At 38.6% G+C, this 20,432-nt stretch overlaps 1 protein-coding gene across 2 annotated transcripts in view; it reads left to right on the top strand.

Annotated features, from left to right (window-relative positions):
- Nucleotides 1-1,428: 1,428 nt before the first annotated feature.
- The window catches only part of LOC121379179 (troponin C, slow skeletal and cardiac muscles-like), a 67,965-nt gene continuing 48,961 nt past the window's right edge, over nucleotides 1,429-20,432 (top strand). Inside the window, exons 1-2 of one of the 2 annotated variants that reach the window (XM_041507676.1) lie at nucleotides 1,429-1,598; nucleotides 15,979-16,401. In XM_041507676.1, the coding sequence (XP_041363610.1) occupies nucleotides 16,191-16,401 (211 nt within the window). In that variant the 5' untranslated portion in view covers nucleotides 1,429-1,598; nucleotides 15,979-16,190. Of the gene's footprint in view, nucleotides 1,599-14,047; nucleotides 14,179-15,978; nucleotides 16,402-20,432 lie in introns of those variants that run through there. The other variant, XM_041507677.1, reaches the window with a different exon arrangement.

Genomic DNA, 20,432 nt, shown 5'->3' with positions numbered 1-20,432 from the left:
ATCAAAGGCCGTGGTATGTGTTATCCTGTCTGTGGGATGGTGCATATAAAACATTCCTTGCTGCTAATCGAAAAGAGCAGCACATGAAGTGGCGACAGTGGGTTTCCTCTCATAATATCTGTGTGGTCCTTAACCATATGTCCGACGCCATATAACCGTAAATAAAATGTGTTCAATGCGTCGTTAAATAAAACATTTCCTTCTATTTATATTCTATTATATGTGAGAATAATGCTAGAGATGACTGTGTGTAATACTTCGGCAATCGTCGACGACCAAATGATGATTGCCGAAGTATTACTCACAGTCATCTCTAGCGTAATTCTTACATGTAACAGAATAACGCTAGAGGACACACGAGCTATGTTTCTCATTACAGTCAATGCTCCACAACTGGTGTAACAAAGGCTGTGATACGTTCTGTCCTGTCTGTCCCTTGCTGCTAATCAGAAAGAGAAGCCCAGTGCGGGTTTCCTCTTTCATCATGTGTGGTACTTAACCAACTATCGGGGCGGGATCTAGCTCGGTAGGTTGAGTGATCGTCTGAGGTGCTTGCATCGCAGGATCGAACCACCTCGGTAGATCCATTCAAATGACTGGGGTTTTTTTTCTCGTTCCAACCAGTGCATCACAACTGGTCAAAGGCCGTGGTATATGTTTTCCTGTCTGTGGAAAAGTGCATATAAACGATCCCTTGCTGCATTAGGAAATATGTAGTGGGTTTCCTCTGTTGACTACCCCTGCGCGTGCTGTAACCTCACCATGGTGCAGGGGTGTAACATTTTAATTGAGAATGGCCAATACAGCACACAATTGAAGTTTTGAGTAAAATTCAGTATCTATCTGTGATATTTGTGTTTTTGCACAGTTCTTTACACAGTTTTTGTTTAAATCTTGAATTTTTATATTGATGTTGATCATCACTTTATTTATTTGCATTACCCTAGTTTGACACCCAATAGCCGATGTATTTTTTGTGCTGGGGTATCGTTAAACATTCATTCATATATTCCTCTGTTGACTACGAGTCAGAATTATCAAATGTTTGAAATCCAATAGCCTATGATTAATTAAACAATTGCTCTAGTCGTGTCGTTAAAGAATTTTATTTTAATTAATCAATATGCTCTAGTGGTGTCGCTAAACCAAAATAAACTTTAACTTAACCAAATTTCCTACGCCATATAACCTTAATTAAAATGTGTTGAGTGTGCGTCTTTAAATAAACCATTCCATCCTTCCTTCTGTTTTTTTCTTTCATATTTTGTCATTAGTCTGATAGATCCTGCCACTTTTATTTCTGTTTCCCTGAGGGGGATTGGCGTACCTTATGTATGAGTGTAGAACCAGCCCTCTCAGCGGTGACTCGTTCTGGTGAATTACATGTATCATCAGACAGATATAACACATTACGCAATTGGCGGCCCGCACACTGAGAAGCCTCTCGCGTGAGACTAAATCAAGTCTCGTTCTCAACGATTTCTTGGAGCGTTTTGAGCCTCTTGTATTCAAGGCTTCTTCTCACAGACGTCTTGACAGAATACCGGACACTGAACCATTATGTGATATTTCGCAACCGTAACTCCTCTAAAACAGTGGTCAGTATTTCTGATAAGTTACGTTTTAGCTTTGTTTAATTCTTTTCAGCTTCCAGTACTTGTTGTTTTGTTTGTTTGTGTTGTTTTTGTGTGTTTTGTTGTTTTTGTTCTTATAAGAACATTGTGCATATCGTAAATCTAGCTTTTTCATACATTTGCTTAAAAAAAAAATTAATTTATTTTTGCAAGCACTCATAATCCGACTAACTAGAAAATCCAAATTTGAAACAACCCAGTACCATTTTCATTCCGCATCTCTTATCTGTTTTCATTTACATTTACTGAGGACTGTGGTTTTGTCTATACCCCTTTGAAGCCTCAATGTTTTTGGTCAATAAACCCAGTTTGACTTGTAGTAAAAAGAAAAGAAAACCTTTTTTTGGAAATAACTCTAAATGTTCTGTTTTTATGTGCAGTATATGCAGGGGACAATATTTCAAAATCTCAGGTAACCGGAAGTCAGTTCACGTGAGTTTTACTTAGGTAACCGATTGTTCGGTTACGTGAATACAGTTCTCGTAACCTATGAGTTAGGCCTACCTAATCCTAAAACACTTAAACTACGGTTCTGTGCTACATTGGTGGTTCGAATGTATTTAAAAACAAACTGATTTTCTCTTTCATTACTGACATATGGTACTTTAAATTTTAAAATGTAATAGTTCACCACGTAACCGATTGGCAGTTCTCCACGTAACCGATTGACAGTTCTCGTGATTTTAAAGTTGCGTAACCGACACGCGAACAGAACAACGGTTCTCGTGAAGTATTGTGCCCTGTATATGAAAACATTATCTCTGCACAATGTCGAATGGGCATTTGGCAAAATAATGTTTCATTCCACGAATCTCTGTCTAGTGTCTGGTCTATAGCGGGACAGCCACTCACTAGGAAATCCTTTACTGGAGATTTTACCCTTCTTTCAATGCCACAAAGAAGACTGCCACTTCCATCCTTCTTTTAATAAATCGAAACTGGCACCGGACATTTCATTTCAACTTAGGAAAGACGTCCGAATGTTCCAGCATGTATGTTAATACGATCACCAAGCTTAAACCTAAACCTAAGCCTGAATGAATTGAATGCTGGAACGTTCAGAAGTCTTGCCTCAACTTATTTCCGTGCTTATATCCAGTTAAGGTTCAAGCACGCTGTCCTGAGCACACACCTCAGTTATCTGGGCTGTCTGTCCAGGACAGTGAGTTAGTTGTTAGTGAATGAAAAGTAGGTGTAGTGGTCTTACACCTACCCACTGGGCTCTGGGTGGGAGCCGGTACCGGGCTGCGAACCCAGTACCTACCAGCCTTATGTCCTGTGGTTTAACCACGACTCCATCGAGGCCGGTTGCACCGGACAGAGCTTAATGGAATAAAACAGAAATACTCTCCCACAGTGAAAAATGTCATCACCTCACGGAGACAGCAAAACAAGATTAGGTCATTAGCTGGACGACAGGCACCTGTCGAGGTCTGGAAGTACAAGGACTGGAGTGTAGAGTGGGATGGGAAACACTGACACAAAAGGCTAATTGTGTCATAATAGAAAAAGGAGCATGGTTTAGTTTTGTGATTAAGTGTGCTCCGATAATACGTAATGAGTGTCATTTCATTTCAACTTATTTTCGTGCTTATATCCAATTAAGGTTCAAGCACGCTGTCTTGGACACACACCTCAGTTATCTGGGCTGTCTATCTAGGACAGTGGGTTAGTTGTTAATTGGTTAGTGGTTAGTGAGAGAGAAGAGGGTGTAATAGCCTTAGTGGTTAGTGAGAGAGAAGAGGGTGTAATAGCCTTACACCTATCCATTGAGCCCTAAGGGCTGCGAACCCTGTACCTACCAGCCTATAGTCCAATGGCTTAACGACTGCGCCACCGAGGCCGGTTAATGAGTGTCAGGAAGACCACGGGTATGCTACATTCATGGTTGTGGTCTGTAACAACCCCTTTATAGCACGTTCATTTATTACTTATCGGCTTCTGAATACTGATAACTCTGAGACGTTAAAGTTTGTTTTGTTTAACGACACCACTAGAACATATTGATTTAATTAATCGTCGGCTATTGGATGTTAAGCATTTGGTAATTGTGATGTATATAGTCTACATTTTCCCATTAGTAACAAGTGATTTTTATATGCATTACAGACAGGATATCACATATCACGGTCTTTGATATGCCAGTCCAGGGGCACTGGCTAGAACGGGAAAAACCTCAATCAGTGAATGGGTCCGCTGAGGTTCGATCCTACGATCAAAGCATCTCGATCTACCGACTGCGGGTTTCCTTTCTCACATTCCAGGCTACGTGTGGAAATTAGTGTATTTTATATTCCAAAAATAGCTATAATTTAAAATGAGCTGACATTCAAGATAAGGCGCGGGACGTAGCCCAATGGTAAAGCGCTCGCTTGATTTAGGATCGATCCCCGTCGGTGGCACAATTGGGCTATTTCTCGTTCCAGCCAGTGCACCACGACTGGTATATCAAAGGCCGTGGTATGTGTTATCATGTCTGTGGTATGTGTTATCATGTCTGTGGGATGGTGCATTTAAAAGATCCCTTGGTACTTATGGAAAAATGTAGCGGGTTTCCACTCTATGACTATATGTCAAAATTACCAAATGTTTGACATCCAATAGTAATAAATACATTTTCTTTCGTGGTGTCAAGTGTCATAATGACAGCATGTTTGAGTTAAAGTTAAAGTTTGTTGTATTTAACGACACCGTTAGAGTACATTGATTTTATTAATGATCGGCTATTTGAGGTCAAATATCTGGTAATTTTTACATATAACCTTAGAGAGGAAACCTGCTGCATCCCACAGACAGGATAGCACACACCATAGCCTTTGATAAACCAGTCGTGATGCACTGGCTGGAACGAGAAATAGCCATATGTTTGATTAAAAATAATAGAATAATTTAAAATGTGCTTACGTTAAAGATACATGATATACCAGTCATGGTGCGCTGGTTGGAACGAGAAATAACCGTATGTTCGATTAAAAAAAGCTATAATTTAAAATGTGCTGACGTTCAAAATATATTATTTTTCTTTCCTTTCTTATTAAACATGAAGACCCCTTGAACAGTTATACCACCGCCATCACTATCATCATCACCGTTACCGTCGTCGTTAGCACGGCCATTATCGTCCTGAATAAATATATTAACTCGAAAGCGATAAGCGAAAAGGAAAAGTTAGAGGCAAGAAGATCAAACTTATTTCGATTATCAATAATATCCTAAACACCCTTATCATTTCAAACCGAATGCATTCCAGAACCCAGCCTTATCGCCCAAGAGCACATGGGGATGCGAACCTCCATCACTGGGGAATCTTATCCATTATTGTATGAGAAAATACGCTCCATGGTATTCTAATTATTTTAATATCTACATGCATTACCATTCCAGCACTTCATATTTGATAAGATATATAGCATTGCCAAACCTGCTAACACGCCAGTTTTGAAAATAGGTTTGTGGAACACGCATACCTCATCTTCTGAAAGCAGCGAACGCCTAGAACTCGGATCTTAAAGGGAGTATTCGGAGTTTACCGCCATTGTACGATGCTTTAACATCTTTCATATAACATATTAAATACATTTTCTTGCTTAAAGGGACAGAACCTAGTTTCAACCATTAAGAATTAACACTAAGTTTAGTTAATCTACAAACCTGTAACACATTTGGATAAAATTACAATTGAGAGAAACATGAGTCTGTGACTTTGATATGGGGAAATACCCTCTAAAATAGACTAAAACTCGACTCCATAACGGTTTCTTCTTAGACGCACATGCGTTTTTAAAAATATGAGAAATGCATTTTGTGATAAAAAAAAACCCATCAGGATGACCAAAAACACTTCGAATGTACGGAAATTGATAATCTAAACCACAAAATGTAAGTAAAGTATGATTTCAGTTATCAAAAACGGCTATACTAGTCAAAATGTGCCTTAGTGTTTAAAAACTAGGGTATGTCCCTTTAAAATACCCATGTCTTTATATTCAGTGTGTTTCTGATCGTCCTAATATTTGTAAGTAGCCCAAAATGGATTTGGTCTCACAGTAAGTTCGTGGACTACGTACAAAACCCCCCTCCTATATATATAGGTTTGAAGTTTGACCTAGTACAAACTCTACGACGATGAAAAACATGTTTAATATACAAGCACTAATATTTCTTTTAGATATATATATATATATATATATATATATATATATATATGTGTGTGTGTGTGTGTGTGTGTGTGTGTGTGTGTGTGTGTGTGTGTGTGTTGTAAAACTTCGTCAATATCAGATATTATTTCAAGTGAAGTTGTATGTATCTGATATAAATAATAGTGAAAAAATAATAATAAAAAAAAGAAAGAAAAAAAGATAAATTAATAAATAAGTAAATAATCAAATACATAAATAAATAATTTGTGGATAGACATGTAACATTGATTAGTAGTTGTACATATATATTTGGAAATAAAATGAAGTTTGACCTAGTACAAACTCTACGACGATGAAAAACACGTTTAATATACAAGCACTAATATCTCTTTTAGAACTATATATATATATATATATATATATATATATATAATATATAAATATGTAATTACAGTAATTGTAAAGTCTCTGTTGGTGGACATCATCTGAGCATAGCCAGAAACTCGAGATAGTCCCTTTAATGGTGAACAAGATAAATGTTATAACATGGTATCAGAACTGACGTTCGATGTCTTTTAAAAGTTTGTTTTGTTTAACGACACCACTAGAGCACATTGATTTATTAATCATCGGCTATTGGATGTCAAACATTTGGTAACTTTAACATATAGTCTTAGAGAGGAAACCTGCTACAATTTTCCATTAGTAGCAAGGGCTCGTTTATACAAGATAGCTCATACCACGGCCTTTGATATACCAGCCGTGGTGCACTGGCTGGAACGATGATATGTGTTCAGTTCGATTGTCCTTGCTAGGGCCTTTGGATTGTTTCTGTTCTATCGACTCCCTAAGACGGTCATGTATTGTCTGTATGGTGTATACTACCACATCAAATCCCACACGACAATAGTAACTTATCATAAGTATATGACTAAAACTCCTACCTGCAGTGTATCAATCGATATAAACACCACGGATATAAATACTACCAGCCCTCACCCTTAAAGTGAATTTTAAAAAATGGGGGTGAAGCTGCTCATTTCAGAGATAACGGGTAGCGTCTATGACTATCCTAGTTCTGCACACAATTTAAGTACTTTTTTTTACAGATACCCCATGCATGTTTCAAGCACAAGGCTACTTGACACAGTGGCACTAGATGAAATAAAATTCCATACATTTTTTGCCCAGATGAAACTTTTTTTTTATAACCAACACACATTTATCAGCAATCACTGGGCTTGTGCTGTCAAGTTCTCTGTCAAAAGTCACCTCGAACTTTGACCCAGCCGGAAGGTATTTGGTTTAGTTCTACCTGTAGCATAAAAAAACCCACACGATTCCTTGCGGCTAATCATTGGTAGTAAGAGTGGCTAACACGACGGCAGTGGGTTTCTTCTCCATGTAGGTGTCACAAATAACTGTATGACGTCAAGTGACTCTTAACAATGATTAACTATTATGGCCATTAATTAAACCTTCAATATTGAAGACTAATTAATTAAAGCTTTCAACTCGAGGACTTATTAATTAAAACTTCAGTCTCAAGGAATTAAAAGTTCCATCTCGAGAAATCATGAAGGCGCAATCTCAAGGAATCATTAATTAAAGGCCCAATCTCGAGGAATCATTAATTAACAGCTTCAATCTCTGGAAATCATTAATTAAAGGCGCAATCTCTGGAAATCATTAATTAAAGGCCCAATCTCGAGGAATCATTAATTAACAGCTTCAATCTCTGGAAATCATTAATTAAAGGCGCAATCTCGAGGAATCATTAATTACAGCTTCAATCTCTGAAAAGCATTACTTAAAGGCGCAATCAAGGAATCATTAATTAAAGGCGCAAACTCAAGGAATCATTAATTAAAGCTTCAATATCATGAAATCATTAATTAAAGACGCAATCTCGAGGAATCATTAATTAAAGCTTCAATATCGAAGACTGATTAATTAAAGATGCAATCTGGAGTATAATTCTTACTGTGTAACCATATAGAATATACAATCCACATTATTGTTCTTTCTACCGATATTGTTTGGCTATACTCGCTATCTAGGTCAAATAAAATCCATTATTCTCCGTTTAACACCCAGAAGCAGGAAACTATTCCATTGTTTTGTATTACAAAGTGTAAAAAAAAAAAACATGGTGAAAGACTTGTTTTATGAAGACAACTGACGTCAACCACTGAACGCGATAAGACAAAGAGTTTATGGAAACGATAGTTCTGTTGTTCTTTCTTTGCATTAGTCAATGATTCGGTGGGCCCACTGGGCTATTTCTCGTTCCAGCCAGTGCACCACGACTGGTATATCAAAGGCCGTGATACGCGGTACCCTGTCTGTGGGATGAAGCATACAGAAGACCCCTTGCTACTAATGGAAAAATGTAGCGTGTTTCCTCTTTAATTAAGACTATGTGTCAAAATTACCAAATGTTTGACATCCAATAGCCGATGATTAATAAATCAATATTCTCTAGTGGTGTCGCTAAAAAAAAACAAAAAAACCTTTAGTCAATGCTGTTATAATGTAGCGAGTCGAGGTTGTAGCTTTAAAATTTCGTGTTCTTTCTTTAGACCCCTGAAACGAAACAATAGTAGAGATCTAAACCTGCACGTGATGAACACCAACGTAGTGAAGGATAGACTCTAGTACACCTGTCTACTGAATCGGCTTTTTATTCTTACCTGCTGTTGATTAATGACGTGAATCAATTATCTCGCGTTAACAGACGTGCCTCGAATAACCGATAAACGTTTCCACTTTTATCAAAGCACGCCTGTTTTATGTGCATTTTGCTTGACGGCACGATAAACGGGACATACCTAACTCATAGTTATAACTTTCGTTAGAGATATATTAGGATAAATGGGTAAACGGTTTTGAAAATGTTTCAGAGAATGAAAAAAAGAAAGTTGTATGCCACATGTTACCATTGTCATCTATGGGAGTTGATTTGGTGGCATGTGCCCTAAGACAGTTATAAACTTAGTGTATCTCCTAATTATACGTTTTACGGTCTGCTTTCATTTATGTGATATTACGTCAAAAACAATTCGTGACTTATCTATTTGCAAAGCAGTTTCGAAATTACTACTGATTACAACGATTTACCGGTAACTCATTAGATCGATTATAGAGTTTTAAAACTCATTTAATCATAGCCAATGATAATATTTAACATTATTTATATATATATATATATATATATATATATATATATATATATATATATATATATATATATATATATATATATATAATATATATATATATAAGAAAAGATAAGCGGTCAAAGATATACTATTATCATACAATAGCACGTTCTACGCATTCCCGCACACAACTATGACGTCATCCATAGAAGCAATTGTGATAATACTAGATGCTATCCGTGCTTAACATGTAAACGTTTAGATGGGGTGTGGTGACCGTACACTAAACTTTTCCCCTAAAATACGATCTCCGTATACATAGCTATCCCTGACTACCCGAGACAATATACACGGCCGTTGTGTGTGTAGCCACTTCTATTTGTTTTTTAAGAGACAAAAATGGAGTCGTCCATTGACATTGTATTTATGGAATTCATATTTGTACGCATTATTTAGCACGATATGTGTATGTTAGTCGACTGGACCTGAGCGCATCGGCAAAGAAGGCGGTCGGCGGTACAGATCAAAGGACAACAGACGATCAGAACGATCGGAAACTGTTCTCGTCGATTGATGGAACTGACAGTTTCAGTTTACCATATACATTGCCGCAAATAACATTTTTATATGATAAATAAATTATTACACTCGCGTGTATAGCATACGGAAGTTAAAACTCCATTCCCTGGAATATTTTTATTATTTAAGCATATAGAACAGAAAATCCAATTACGTTTGGTGCATATATGACGCCGCACTCCGCATTGGTTTCACTACGCTGGCTTATCCAGGTCAAAAACAAAGCCATGATTTTGAAAGTGGGACACTTTTGACGAGCTCGTACCGATCTCGGTTTTCATTGGCTTATCACAAGTATAGAATTCCCCAACAAGAGATCACGTGAGATTTCGCAATTTTTGAACAAATTTAACTGTCTTGATTGAGGGGTGTCTCATATCTCCAAAACATATTTATATCCACAGAGGTATGGTACAACGCCTTTCCAGGGGTCGATGAGTCGGGGATTTGCCTTGAAAATTTGACAGTGGCCAGCTGTTGGCATACGCGTTACATGTAAGGGGGTGTTACTAATTACGTAACGCTCTAAGGGTAGAAGAAGAGGGTACTGTGTTCGATTTAAGTAACATTTTTCAAGACTATATGTTATTTTTATTCATCAATTAGACCTAAAAAGGTGTTTTTTTGGAAATGCACGGTCAGTCTAGGATCGATCCTCATCGGCGGGTATACAAAAAGACCATGGTACATGTATGTGATAGCCTGTCTGTGGGATGGCACTTATAAACAATCCCTTGCTAAAAAAAAATGTAGCGGGTTTCCAAGGCGCGTGTGCAGGGATTTCAGCGGGGTTGGGGTTATAGACTGTGTTAAGCGAAGTTTATATGGGGCCATGCTCCCCCCCAAACATACATTTCAATTTGTTTTAAGCTTGGGCAAGTAAGGGTTTCGACCTCCAATACCCTCCCCCTGCACATGCACCCGATTCCTCTCTAAGATTATGTCAAAATGACCAAATGTTAGACATCCAACAGCAGATGGAAGGAAGGATAGGATATGTTTTATTTAATGACACACTCAACACATTTTATTTACGGTTGTATGGGGTCGGATGATTATTAAATCAATATGCTTTATCTTTGATGTCGTTACCCCCCCCCCCCCCTCCCAACTTTACCCTTTCCAAACGAAATAATATTTATTTGAATTTGTCGATTTTAACACGTAAAATTAAGAAGTGAAAACGTTCATTGTCTACTTTAGTATATTTTATTTTAAAAATATATACATGATTAATGTGTTACTAGTATACAAACTAAACTTTGAAAGTTCTACTAACACTTTATAAAATATCAATTCTGAAATAGGAAGGTACGACTGTCGATAATATGTTGTCAAGATCAACCCGGTTTTAACTAAACACTCTAGTACCGTATCCTCAACCGAACGTTCTTCGTACAGCGCAAGATTTCTCTTTTAATTTTTTGAGACGAACCCTACAATTTGAAATCGGCAAACACACGTGTTAACTGAAACTGACAACAGACTGTCGTTTGTGCTTTTCCGAGCTATGGCGGTACAGGCGACGAATCAAGCGTATACGTTTGACGATGTCCGTTCATAGCGAACACACACGACTTTTTTAAAAGTGCATTTGAGCTTGTATTTCACATTTGTACATGATGTTATAATATGGTATCCAGAGAATGTAACTTTAATACACTCGACTCTCGGAGTCTATGATTTCAACAGCCCAGAACGTCATGCAAATTGTCTTTAGTAAGCAGAGATGTCCGCCATCTTATCAAGAACTCGTTTCCACAAAATGTACGATAGGTGTGTATGTTATGGGAATAGGCTCCGATACTTCAAGAGGTAGTCGCTCCAGCCAGTGCACCACGACTAGTACATCAAAGGCCGTGGTATGTGACATCCTGTCTATGGGATGGTGCATATAAAAGATCCCTTGCTGCTAATCGAAAAGAGTTGCCCATGAAGTGGCGACAGCGGGTTTCCTCCCTCAATATGTGTGGTCCTTAACCATATGTCCGACGCCATATAACCGTAAATAAAATGTGTTGAGTGCGTCGTTAAATAAACCATTTCTTTCTTTCGTTCTTTCAAGAGGTAGGGTATGCGATTTCTGCAAGTACACGTAGATACGTGATCTCTATTGAGCTGTGATCTAGATGGGGAACAAAATGGTACAAAAAACACCTACCATGCATGATTTTGATGACAGTTGGTAATCTCAAACATAGAGATTTACTGATCTCAACCACGGAGTCCGAAATCTGAGCATCATGTCCGTGATTTTAGTATAACAAGTCTCTCAACGAGAATCCTGCCAGTTGTATCGAAGGGTCTTTGAAGGGAGTGGGTGGTGGAGTGTTTAAAAAGTAAGGCTTGCTATAATATATAAACAAAAAACAGCCAAAATATATTTCTTCCTACAAAAAAAACAAAAAAAACAACATTTCTCTCCAAATAATCATCTTGAAGGCATACAAAAATACCCCCCCCCAAATTTAAAAAAAAAAAATCCAAACAAAACAAAAAGCAACACGCCTCCAAATTTTAATTATTTTGTTTACTTTGCCCCTCACTTGAAATGTCCTTCCTGCGGTTCTGTCAACTGACACTGTATCCCAGCTGGGGTGGGACGTAGCCCAGTGGTAAAGCGTTCGCTTGATGCGCGGTCGGTCTAGAATCGATCCCCGACGGTGGAGGTACTATGTATTATCCTGTCTCTGGGATGCTGCATATAAAAGATCCCTTGCTGCTAATCGAAAAGAGTATCCCATGAAGTGGCGACAGCGGGTTTCCTCTCACAATATCTGTGTGGTCGTTAACCATATGTCTGACGCCATATAACCGTAAATAAAATGTGTTGAGTGCGTCGTTAAATAAAACATTTCCTTCCTTCTTTCCTGTACATACATACATACCCAACATTATGCCTTGTATGTATGTTTCTCTGTGATGCCCTGTCGCTCCGCCTCCTTCATACCCCGAGGAAATAAGCTGATGTAAACGTAGCTAAACCATAATGTGAAGATATTTTTAATTAATAATTTAGCTCAGTCGGTTGAGTGCTCGCTTGAGATGCTTGCGTCGCAGGATCGAACCACCTCGGTGGATCCATTCAACTGATTGGTTTTTTTCTATCGTTACAACTAGTGTGTGTGTGTATATATATATATATATATATATATATATATATATATATATATATATATATATATATATATAATATGAATATATGAATATATATATGACAATTATAGCATATTACAACAGTAGTAATATATATGAATATACATGTATTAATGCATAAACATTGAACAATGGAAAATTGAAATAAAAGAAAGAGTTAAAGAATGGAAGAAAGAAAGAAAAGAGAGAAAAAGGGAAGGACGAAACAGAGTAAACTTAGAGATACAAGTTAGTGTATTTTGTGTTGTGAGAAATTCATCTAGAACAATATGCTGACATGCCTTGTTTCTAGAGATTCGGACCAAGGTGCCCAATAGTCCTCATATTCTTTGAATTAAAAGTTTTTATATAGTATATATTTTTCATTTTGTATTTTATCTCTTAAAACATTTAAAAGAACATACACGTTAGGTTCCTGTTTTTGCATTTTACTTCTATATATATAATATTTTACATTAATAATGAGCCAATTAGCAAATAGTATTATGGGGGTTTTGTTATATAGGATTCCAAACAAAACTGTTATCAAATTGTATGTGTTCACCTTTGTCCTGGCTCCATTGTTCAATTTATTTCCATATATCTAAGACTTTGGAACAGTTATAGAACAAATTCAACTTATTTTGTTGCTTATATCCAATTAAGATTCAAGCACACTGTCCTGGGCACAGACCTCAGCTATCTGGGCTGTATGTCCAAGACAGAGTGTTAGTTGTTAGTGGTTAGTGCGAGAGATGTCGGCGGAGTGGTCTTACACCTACCCATTGAGTCTTTAAAACTCGCTCTGGGGTGGGAGCCGGTACCGGCCTGCAAAAGCCTGTACCTACCAGCCTTATGTCCGATGGCTTAACCACGACACCACCGAGGCCGGTTTCAATTAATAATAAAAGGCGGAAATACAGACTGGCCAGCTATAATAACATGCCGCTATGAGTTTGTTGATGTGTCCGAAATAAATATAGTAAAGACTGTACCGTCCATCACTGCGTTTAAGCGAAGGACCCTTTAAGAAGACGACTTACGTACGATAATAAGTAAAGATGCTATCAACACCAATCCACACACGCTCGAACACGTCCATTGGAAAACAGGCGATGAATGAACTTGAGCGCTTCGGGAATTGCCAAATCACGTGACGAAATTGCTTGGGGGAAAATAATACCTTACCATGCGGCAAGCGAGAAGTTATCCCATTAAATTGGTTGGCTGGAAAACAGAAAAAAAAAGAAAACGAAAAAAAGGAGAGAAAAAATCCGCCTACTATATAGTTTAGGTTGATAATTGAGTAGAAAATGTAATAGAAACAGGAAGTGACGTATTCCTGAATATATAAGTCCAATCCCTGCGGTCTTGTCTTCTGTTTGTTTTTTTCCACCAAACTTAATGAGCACCGGAGTGTGAAAGTCGGCGGCGAGGGCTGTAGCGGGGTGATAAAAACGGGATTAAAATACTAACACATGTTGATCTGTCTCTATCGGGGCGGCGAATAGAAACCAACTATTTTTGCAGGTATGTCAGCGTGTGCATGTAAACTGAAATTAGAATGATTAACTTAAAGCATAAATATTTGTATGAGAAAAAAAAAATTAAACAAAAAATAAATATATAACTATCATTAAAGTTTACCTACATCAGTTAGGTTAAGTTTGGGGACATGGTGCTACTCAGTGGTAGAACGCTCGGTTATTGTTGATGGACCATAAGATCGATCCCGGGCGATGGACACAATGCATTTCTCCCGATCCACCCAATGTTTTACGACTGATATGTCAAAGTATATGATGTTCTGCCATGGGAACGTACATACAAATGATCCTCTGTTGTTGTTCGGTAGTAATAGCTTAATATGTGGCAGAAGCGATTGTCCGCCATCTAGAGCAAGTGTCGAAATAACTGTACGGTATATAATATACGCCTCAAACATACGTTTAGCGACAGTTATAATTTTATTATAAATTAATTTTCATTTTTTTTTTACGATTCCCCTCCAAACCTTCCCCAAAGTTCCCTTGGCATTCCGTCTTATGTCACTGCCCCCTCCCCCCAACCCGAAAAAAAAAAACAAAGAGAAAAAAAAGAGAGAAGATTTTCTGGATACGCCACTGTAGATGGCTACCTCGCCACTGTTAGGACTGCTACGACTGTACAGTTTGAAAGTCTGAGCACACCTACAACTCGACTGTATTGGTGTATATCTCAAACAATTAATAAGGGCCATCATTCAAATGTTGTTCTTAGTTTGGGCGCATCAGGTTTACATTTAAAACGGGCCGGAATCAAGCTTAGTCGTTTAAGCGCTAGCCAAAGGTGGGCGAGTCATAGGTTCGAAATCCCTCCGTGAACCCATTCTCTAATTGGATTTCCCCCGTCTCAGCCAGTTTCCCACGACTTGGTTTGTTAAAGGCCGTGGTATGTGCTGTCCTGACTGAAAAAAATGCAAATAAAAGATTCCTTACTGCTGATGAAAAAATGTAGCAGGTTTCATCTAAAGCCTATATGTTAGAATTACCAAATGTTTGACATCCAATAGCCGATGATGAATTAATCCTTTCTCCCTTTCTTTATATCTCTCTTTTTGACTTTTTTCTCTGTCTTTTTCTTTCTTTGTTTTTGATCAGGAGCTTACGTTTCGCCGATACATTTTACCTAACCCGAGCGATCGGATTGACAACGGTCTTCACATTCACATTGCACTAACATACCCCCCCCCCCCCCCCCCCCCCCCCCAAGTTCAAATAAACTCCGATCGCCCTGATGCACAAATAATGTATCGGGTAGCAAATGGTGTAGTGTGTCTGTGTCAGACTTGGTAGTTCAGTAAGAACCCTGTACCTACCAGTCTTAAATACAGTGATGTAACAACTTCATCGTTAAGGTTAATGCGATGGGCCACAAGATCGACAATCTGATTAAAATCAGCTCATTCAGATTGATGGGATCGATTATCATTGGTTGACCGTCATTCCACCAACCCATTCCCCTTCCTAACTAATGCCAAATATATTATACGTCGTTTCTTAAAACAATGTTCCATGTTTCTCTCAATGGAATATATCAGGCAGAGTTCTAAGCATTAGGCAAGAAGTCGTTACAGTAACTCTGTTGTAACATTATAGCTGTCATGCTCACTTGCATAAACAAATACATTATTCCACTGATGCATCTGCCCAGCAAAACCAGCAACAAACATAGTTATGGTTAAAAGAAAATGGTTAGCACTTGGGAAGAATTCATCTGTAACGTATCTCTTTGAGTTAACACGTCATAAGACGGCGACCTTACCACACTTGTCTTCTTCTACTGTTACAGGTAAACTGGTTCTTGACATCCAGCTCTAAAGGAAAAAAGAAAACAAGAAGAAGAAGAAGCGCACCAAATCCTTCTTCCACTGTTACAGGTAAACTGGTTCTTGAAATCCAGCACCAAAAAAAGAAAAAGAAAAAACAGAAGAAGCATACCAAATTCTTCTTTCACATTTCCGGAAGGTACTTCTGGTTTTTGTTCGGTTATTGACGGGGAAGATGGCGACCGGAATGATTGACATTGAAGAGGAGCGCACGTTCAAGGAGATATTTCGGATTCTGGACAGGAAGATCAGCGGGTACATCCCGTGCAAGGACTTTCAGTTGATCCTGCTGGCCGTCAAAACGGAAGTGGGGCTCACTGATGACGACATACAGGAAGTGCTCGATGACGCAGACAAGAACAAAGACGGAAAGATCACGTTTAATGGTGAGTCCTTCGTCCAATAAGTTTTTTCCAGTCATAATTTCAGTATTTCAGCACGCACATATATATTATTTTATTTTGAAACCAAGACGAAACTGTAGTAAAAATCTCTCTCTCTCTCTCCTCTCTCTCTCTCTCTCTCTCTCTCTCTCTCTCTCTCTCTCTCTCTCTCTCTCTCTCTCTCTCTCTCTCTCTCTCTCTCTCTCTCTCTCTCTCTCTCTCTCTCTCTGTGTGTATGTTTCAGTAAATCACTTTTTCTTTGTGTGTTTATTTGTTTGTTTCTTTCGTCCTTTCTTCCTTGCTTTCTGCACGTGTTATTGTATAGTGCATTGTGAAAATACGCTGATGGTGCTACTATTGTCAGAAAATTTTATCATCCATAAAAACACTTGCACTTACTCAAAAAAAAAAAGAAGAAAAAAAAGGAAAAGAAGAAAGTTTATTTAGCTAATCTAAAGACGAGTATCAGTTTTATAACCTTGTGATTAATCTTCATTACATGTTAAACCTTACGTCGAAAGGTAATGCGCGGAAATAGAAACGTTTACAGTCTCAAGTTCCACACCCAGAGGAAAAATTACTGTCATACTAAATCAAACATATCAGTATAATGAGTTTAAACTGCGATAACGTAACACTCCGCGCATGGCATCGCGTAAATTCCGGATACATGATATATATATATTTTACAGTTTAATGGTTAAGGCAATAAACACGTGGGTTTTTTGTTTTGTTTTGTTTTTTGCTTTGAAACATTTCTATTTCACAAAGTAATTTGATGAATTTTTTATTTTTATGAAAGAGTACATACGAAGGAAGGAACTGTTTTATTTAACGACGCACTCAACACATTTTATTTACGGTTATATGACGTCGGACATATGGTTAAGGATCACACATAAATTGAAAAAGGAAACCCGCAGTCGCCACTTCATGGGCTACTCTTTTCGATTAGCAGCAAGGGATCTTTTATATGCACTATCCCACAGACATGGTAGTACATACCACGACCTTTGATATACCAGTCATGGTGCACTGGCTGGAACGAGAAATTTGCCCAATGGGCCCACCGATGGGGATCGATCCCAGACCGACCGCGCATCGAGCGAGCGCTGTACCACTGGGCTACGTCCCGCCCCTTAAGTACAAAGAAGGCTGTCGGCAGTACAAATTAAAATAGAAGAAGCGGTCAGAACGATAGGTTATTGTTAAAACGGCATTAGTCGGGTTTGCTCTTGACTCTTTCCAATAAGGATTGTGATCTCTGTCGGCAAATCGCTCGCCTGATGTTAATGGGTAGCAGGACCGAATCCCGTGGCGGACCTACTTGGCCTTTCATCGCCGCAAACAATGCGCTTCAATTGGTATGTCAAAAGCAGTGGTATGTGCCGTCCTGTCTGTAGGAAGGTGCATACAATAGACCTCTTGCTGCTATCTAAAGAATATGGTGGTGGTGGTGGTTGTTGTTGTGGTGGTGGTGGTGGTGGTGGTGGTGGTGGGGGGGGGGGGGGGGGTGTCACAGGGTTCCTGTGATCCCCTCCCTCGTTTGTTTATTAATGGTCACAATAAACTGGCTAATATTTTAATGCATGAATATATATATATATATATATATATATATATATATATATATATATATATATATATATATATATATATATATATATATATATATATATATATATATATATATATATGTAAAACTATATACATATATATTGGGGTATTTTATACCGGTGACAGACAGCACATTATTACTGTACAGTTATGCGCTACCTTTATTCCCTGTCAGGCGCGGATCCAGTCTCGGGTGCTAGGGTGTGTGGGCGAATTTCAATGGTATTTCGACATTTTCCGTTAAGCTACGAAAACTGCCGAAAACGTTACCCTAAAAACGTCAACATTCCTTTGTCGTGTCGTCAACAATGCTTTTACGTTTTATTATGCGTATTTATGTCAAAGCGATACTACATGTACGTACATTCTTTTTAATATAGTTTAACTTCAGAAATGTGAGAACAGAATCGCTGTTTGACATTTATAAGCATATTTAGTTTAAATGTGTACACGTCAATGTAAGATATCGGTGCATGGATTTAACACGGCTTGATAACGATAGCTGTTCTTTGGCAAAATAATACACAAGTACTACGTGGATATATCAATAGAGGTTTATCAAGACGGTTGGAGTCAGAGGTGGGGTTACGTATGTATTGCCGTAGCCAGGATTTTATATCATAGGCAAATATAAAAGATGATGGTGAAAAAAAGAGAGATGTGATTTTGGAGGGAACTCCCTTGCTACGATAGTTAGAGAAATGTGAAAATAAATAAGTAAAAGAAATTATCATGTTAACACTGGTATAAACAAGATTTTAGTGGAGGCGTTTGTTTGTGTGTGTGTGGGGTGTGTGTGGGGGGGGGGGTGGGGGGGGGGGGGGGGGGGGGGGTGGGGGGTGGCGGGGGGGGGGGGGGGGTCACCCAAGCAAACCTCCACACTAGTAAATCCTGTTCGGACCGTAAGACATACCTATATATAAGGACAGTCTTAGGTCTCACTACACAGATCACTTCCGAGTGAGAGATCATTCATCACGGCCCACTATAGTTCCTAATTGTGACACAAGTTATGGTTCACATATTCACTTCTAGGAAACGGTGAAGAATTAAAACAATATGTATTTTAATCTTAAGCCTTCTGGCTGTATTTTGCCCCTGCTATTTTGTAATATTGCGCATTGACCTTTTGGGACGTGAGTGAATAGCACAAGATACAGCCGGAGTGAATCGGTTAATGAATCACCTGTTCAGACCGGTATTACAGCCAGATGCGGTCATATAGCAAAAAACTGAGACAGAATCGTTCTCAATTTTGGAGTGAAAATAAATGCTTATATAATGTATGTTCGCAAAGGTGTATGCTGTTAGTGCCAACGAGAACCCGTTCTATTGGCAATCTTCATTTGAAGTTGGGCAATTTAACATGGGTTTCAATGGGAGATGACATCTGTATAGTGAGACCTTAGGTGGACAAAACAAAGAGCGCCCATGCTTCCACGCCAGGGCATATTTATAAGACTGTACCTGAAATCTTCGTGACGTTTTTTTTTCTTGTTTTTCTTTCCCCCCCCACTGCCCCCTTTCCTTTTTACTCCTTTGAATTCCATCTCATTTCTTCCCGATCTGGCAATTCCTCCTATCATTCAATTTTATTTGCTGTCCACCTCCATATCCCAGTCCTTGTCTCTCCAACCGCGACAGGTGTTTGTCTCTCGTGGCTATCCGTGTCATACACCTGCCATTTCCCATCAGCTTTTAGCTGTGGGCTTAGTCTGATTACTTCGAAGAGTGATTAGTAGTTACTTCTGGCATTGTTAAGAGGCACTTGTAACTACTTACTATGCTCCCCTACTACCTGCGGTCATCAGTTAGTGCCGTGGGTCAGACCAGCTTTATTAGCGGCAGAGGACGAGGATGCCAATCTTCGTGAAGTTAATTCAGATTAGGTCACTTCAGTTTATGGCATTTAATTTAATTAATGCAAGGGTAGACCCTAGGAAGCCTACTGGATGTGCGCATCCCCCCTACATGTTTAAAATGGTCAGCTTGATATTTCTGTGGAAGATTACCACATGGATTATAAATGTTAGTGTACTGAATACTGTAGGTGTTCCAGAGGATAGCATGCATACATCTCAACTGAATATTCATACATAACTGTAGTCTTCTACCTTATTGTTAACGACTCAACACTTGTGAGACATTACCAATACGAGCCATCTGACGTGCTCACCGTATTGAGAGATGAAACAAATTCCAAGTTATTACTTCCAATATCTGCCAATGGCTGTAGTACTGTTTAGACGCCAACTGCGATACCACATGGCGGCCATGGTGTACCTAAAACAGACGTTTTGTTTTGGTGTGAGAGGTTCTTTAAGACACTGTCATGACTGATACTGTTCTGGTACAATCGCTGTTATTGTATGTTGTTTCCTGTCTCGGTGGCGTCGTAGTTAAGCCATCGGCATAAG

This window comes from Gigantopelta aegis, chromosome 8 (assembly GCF_016097555.1).
Source record: "Gigantopelta aegis isolate Gae_Host chromosome 8, Gae_host_genome, whole genome shotgun sequence".
Taxonomy (NCBI): Eukaryota; Metazoa; Mollusca; class Gastropoda; order Neomphalida; family Peltospiridae; genus Gigantopelta; species Gigantopelta aegis.
Note: the sequence above shows the minus strand (reverse complement) of the source record. Positions and strands in the feature narration are given on the sequence as shown.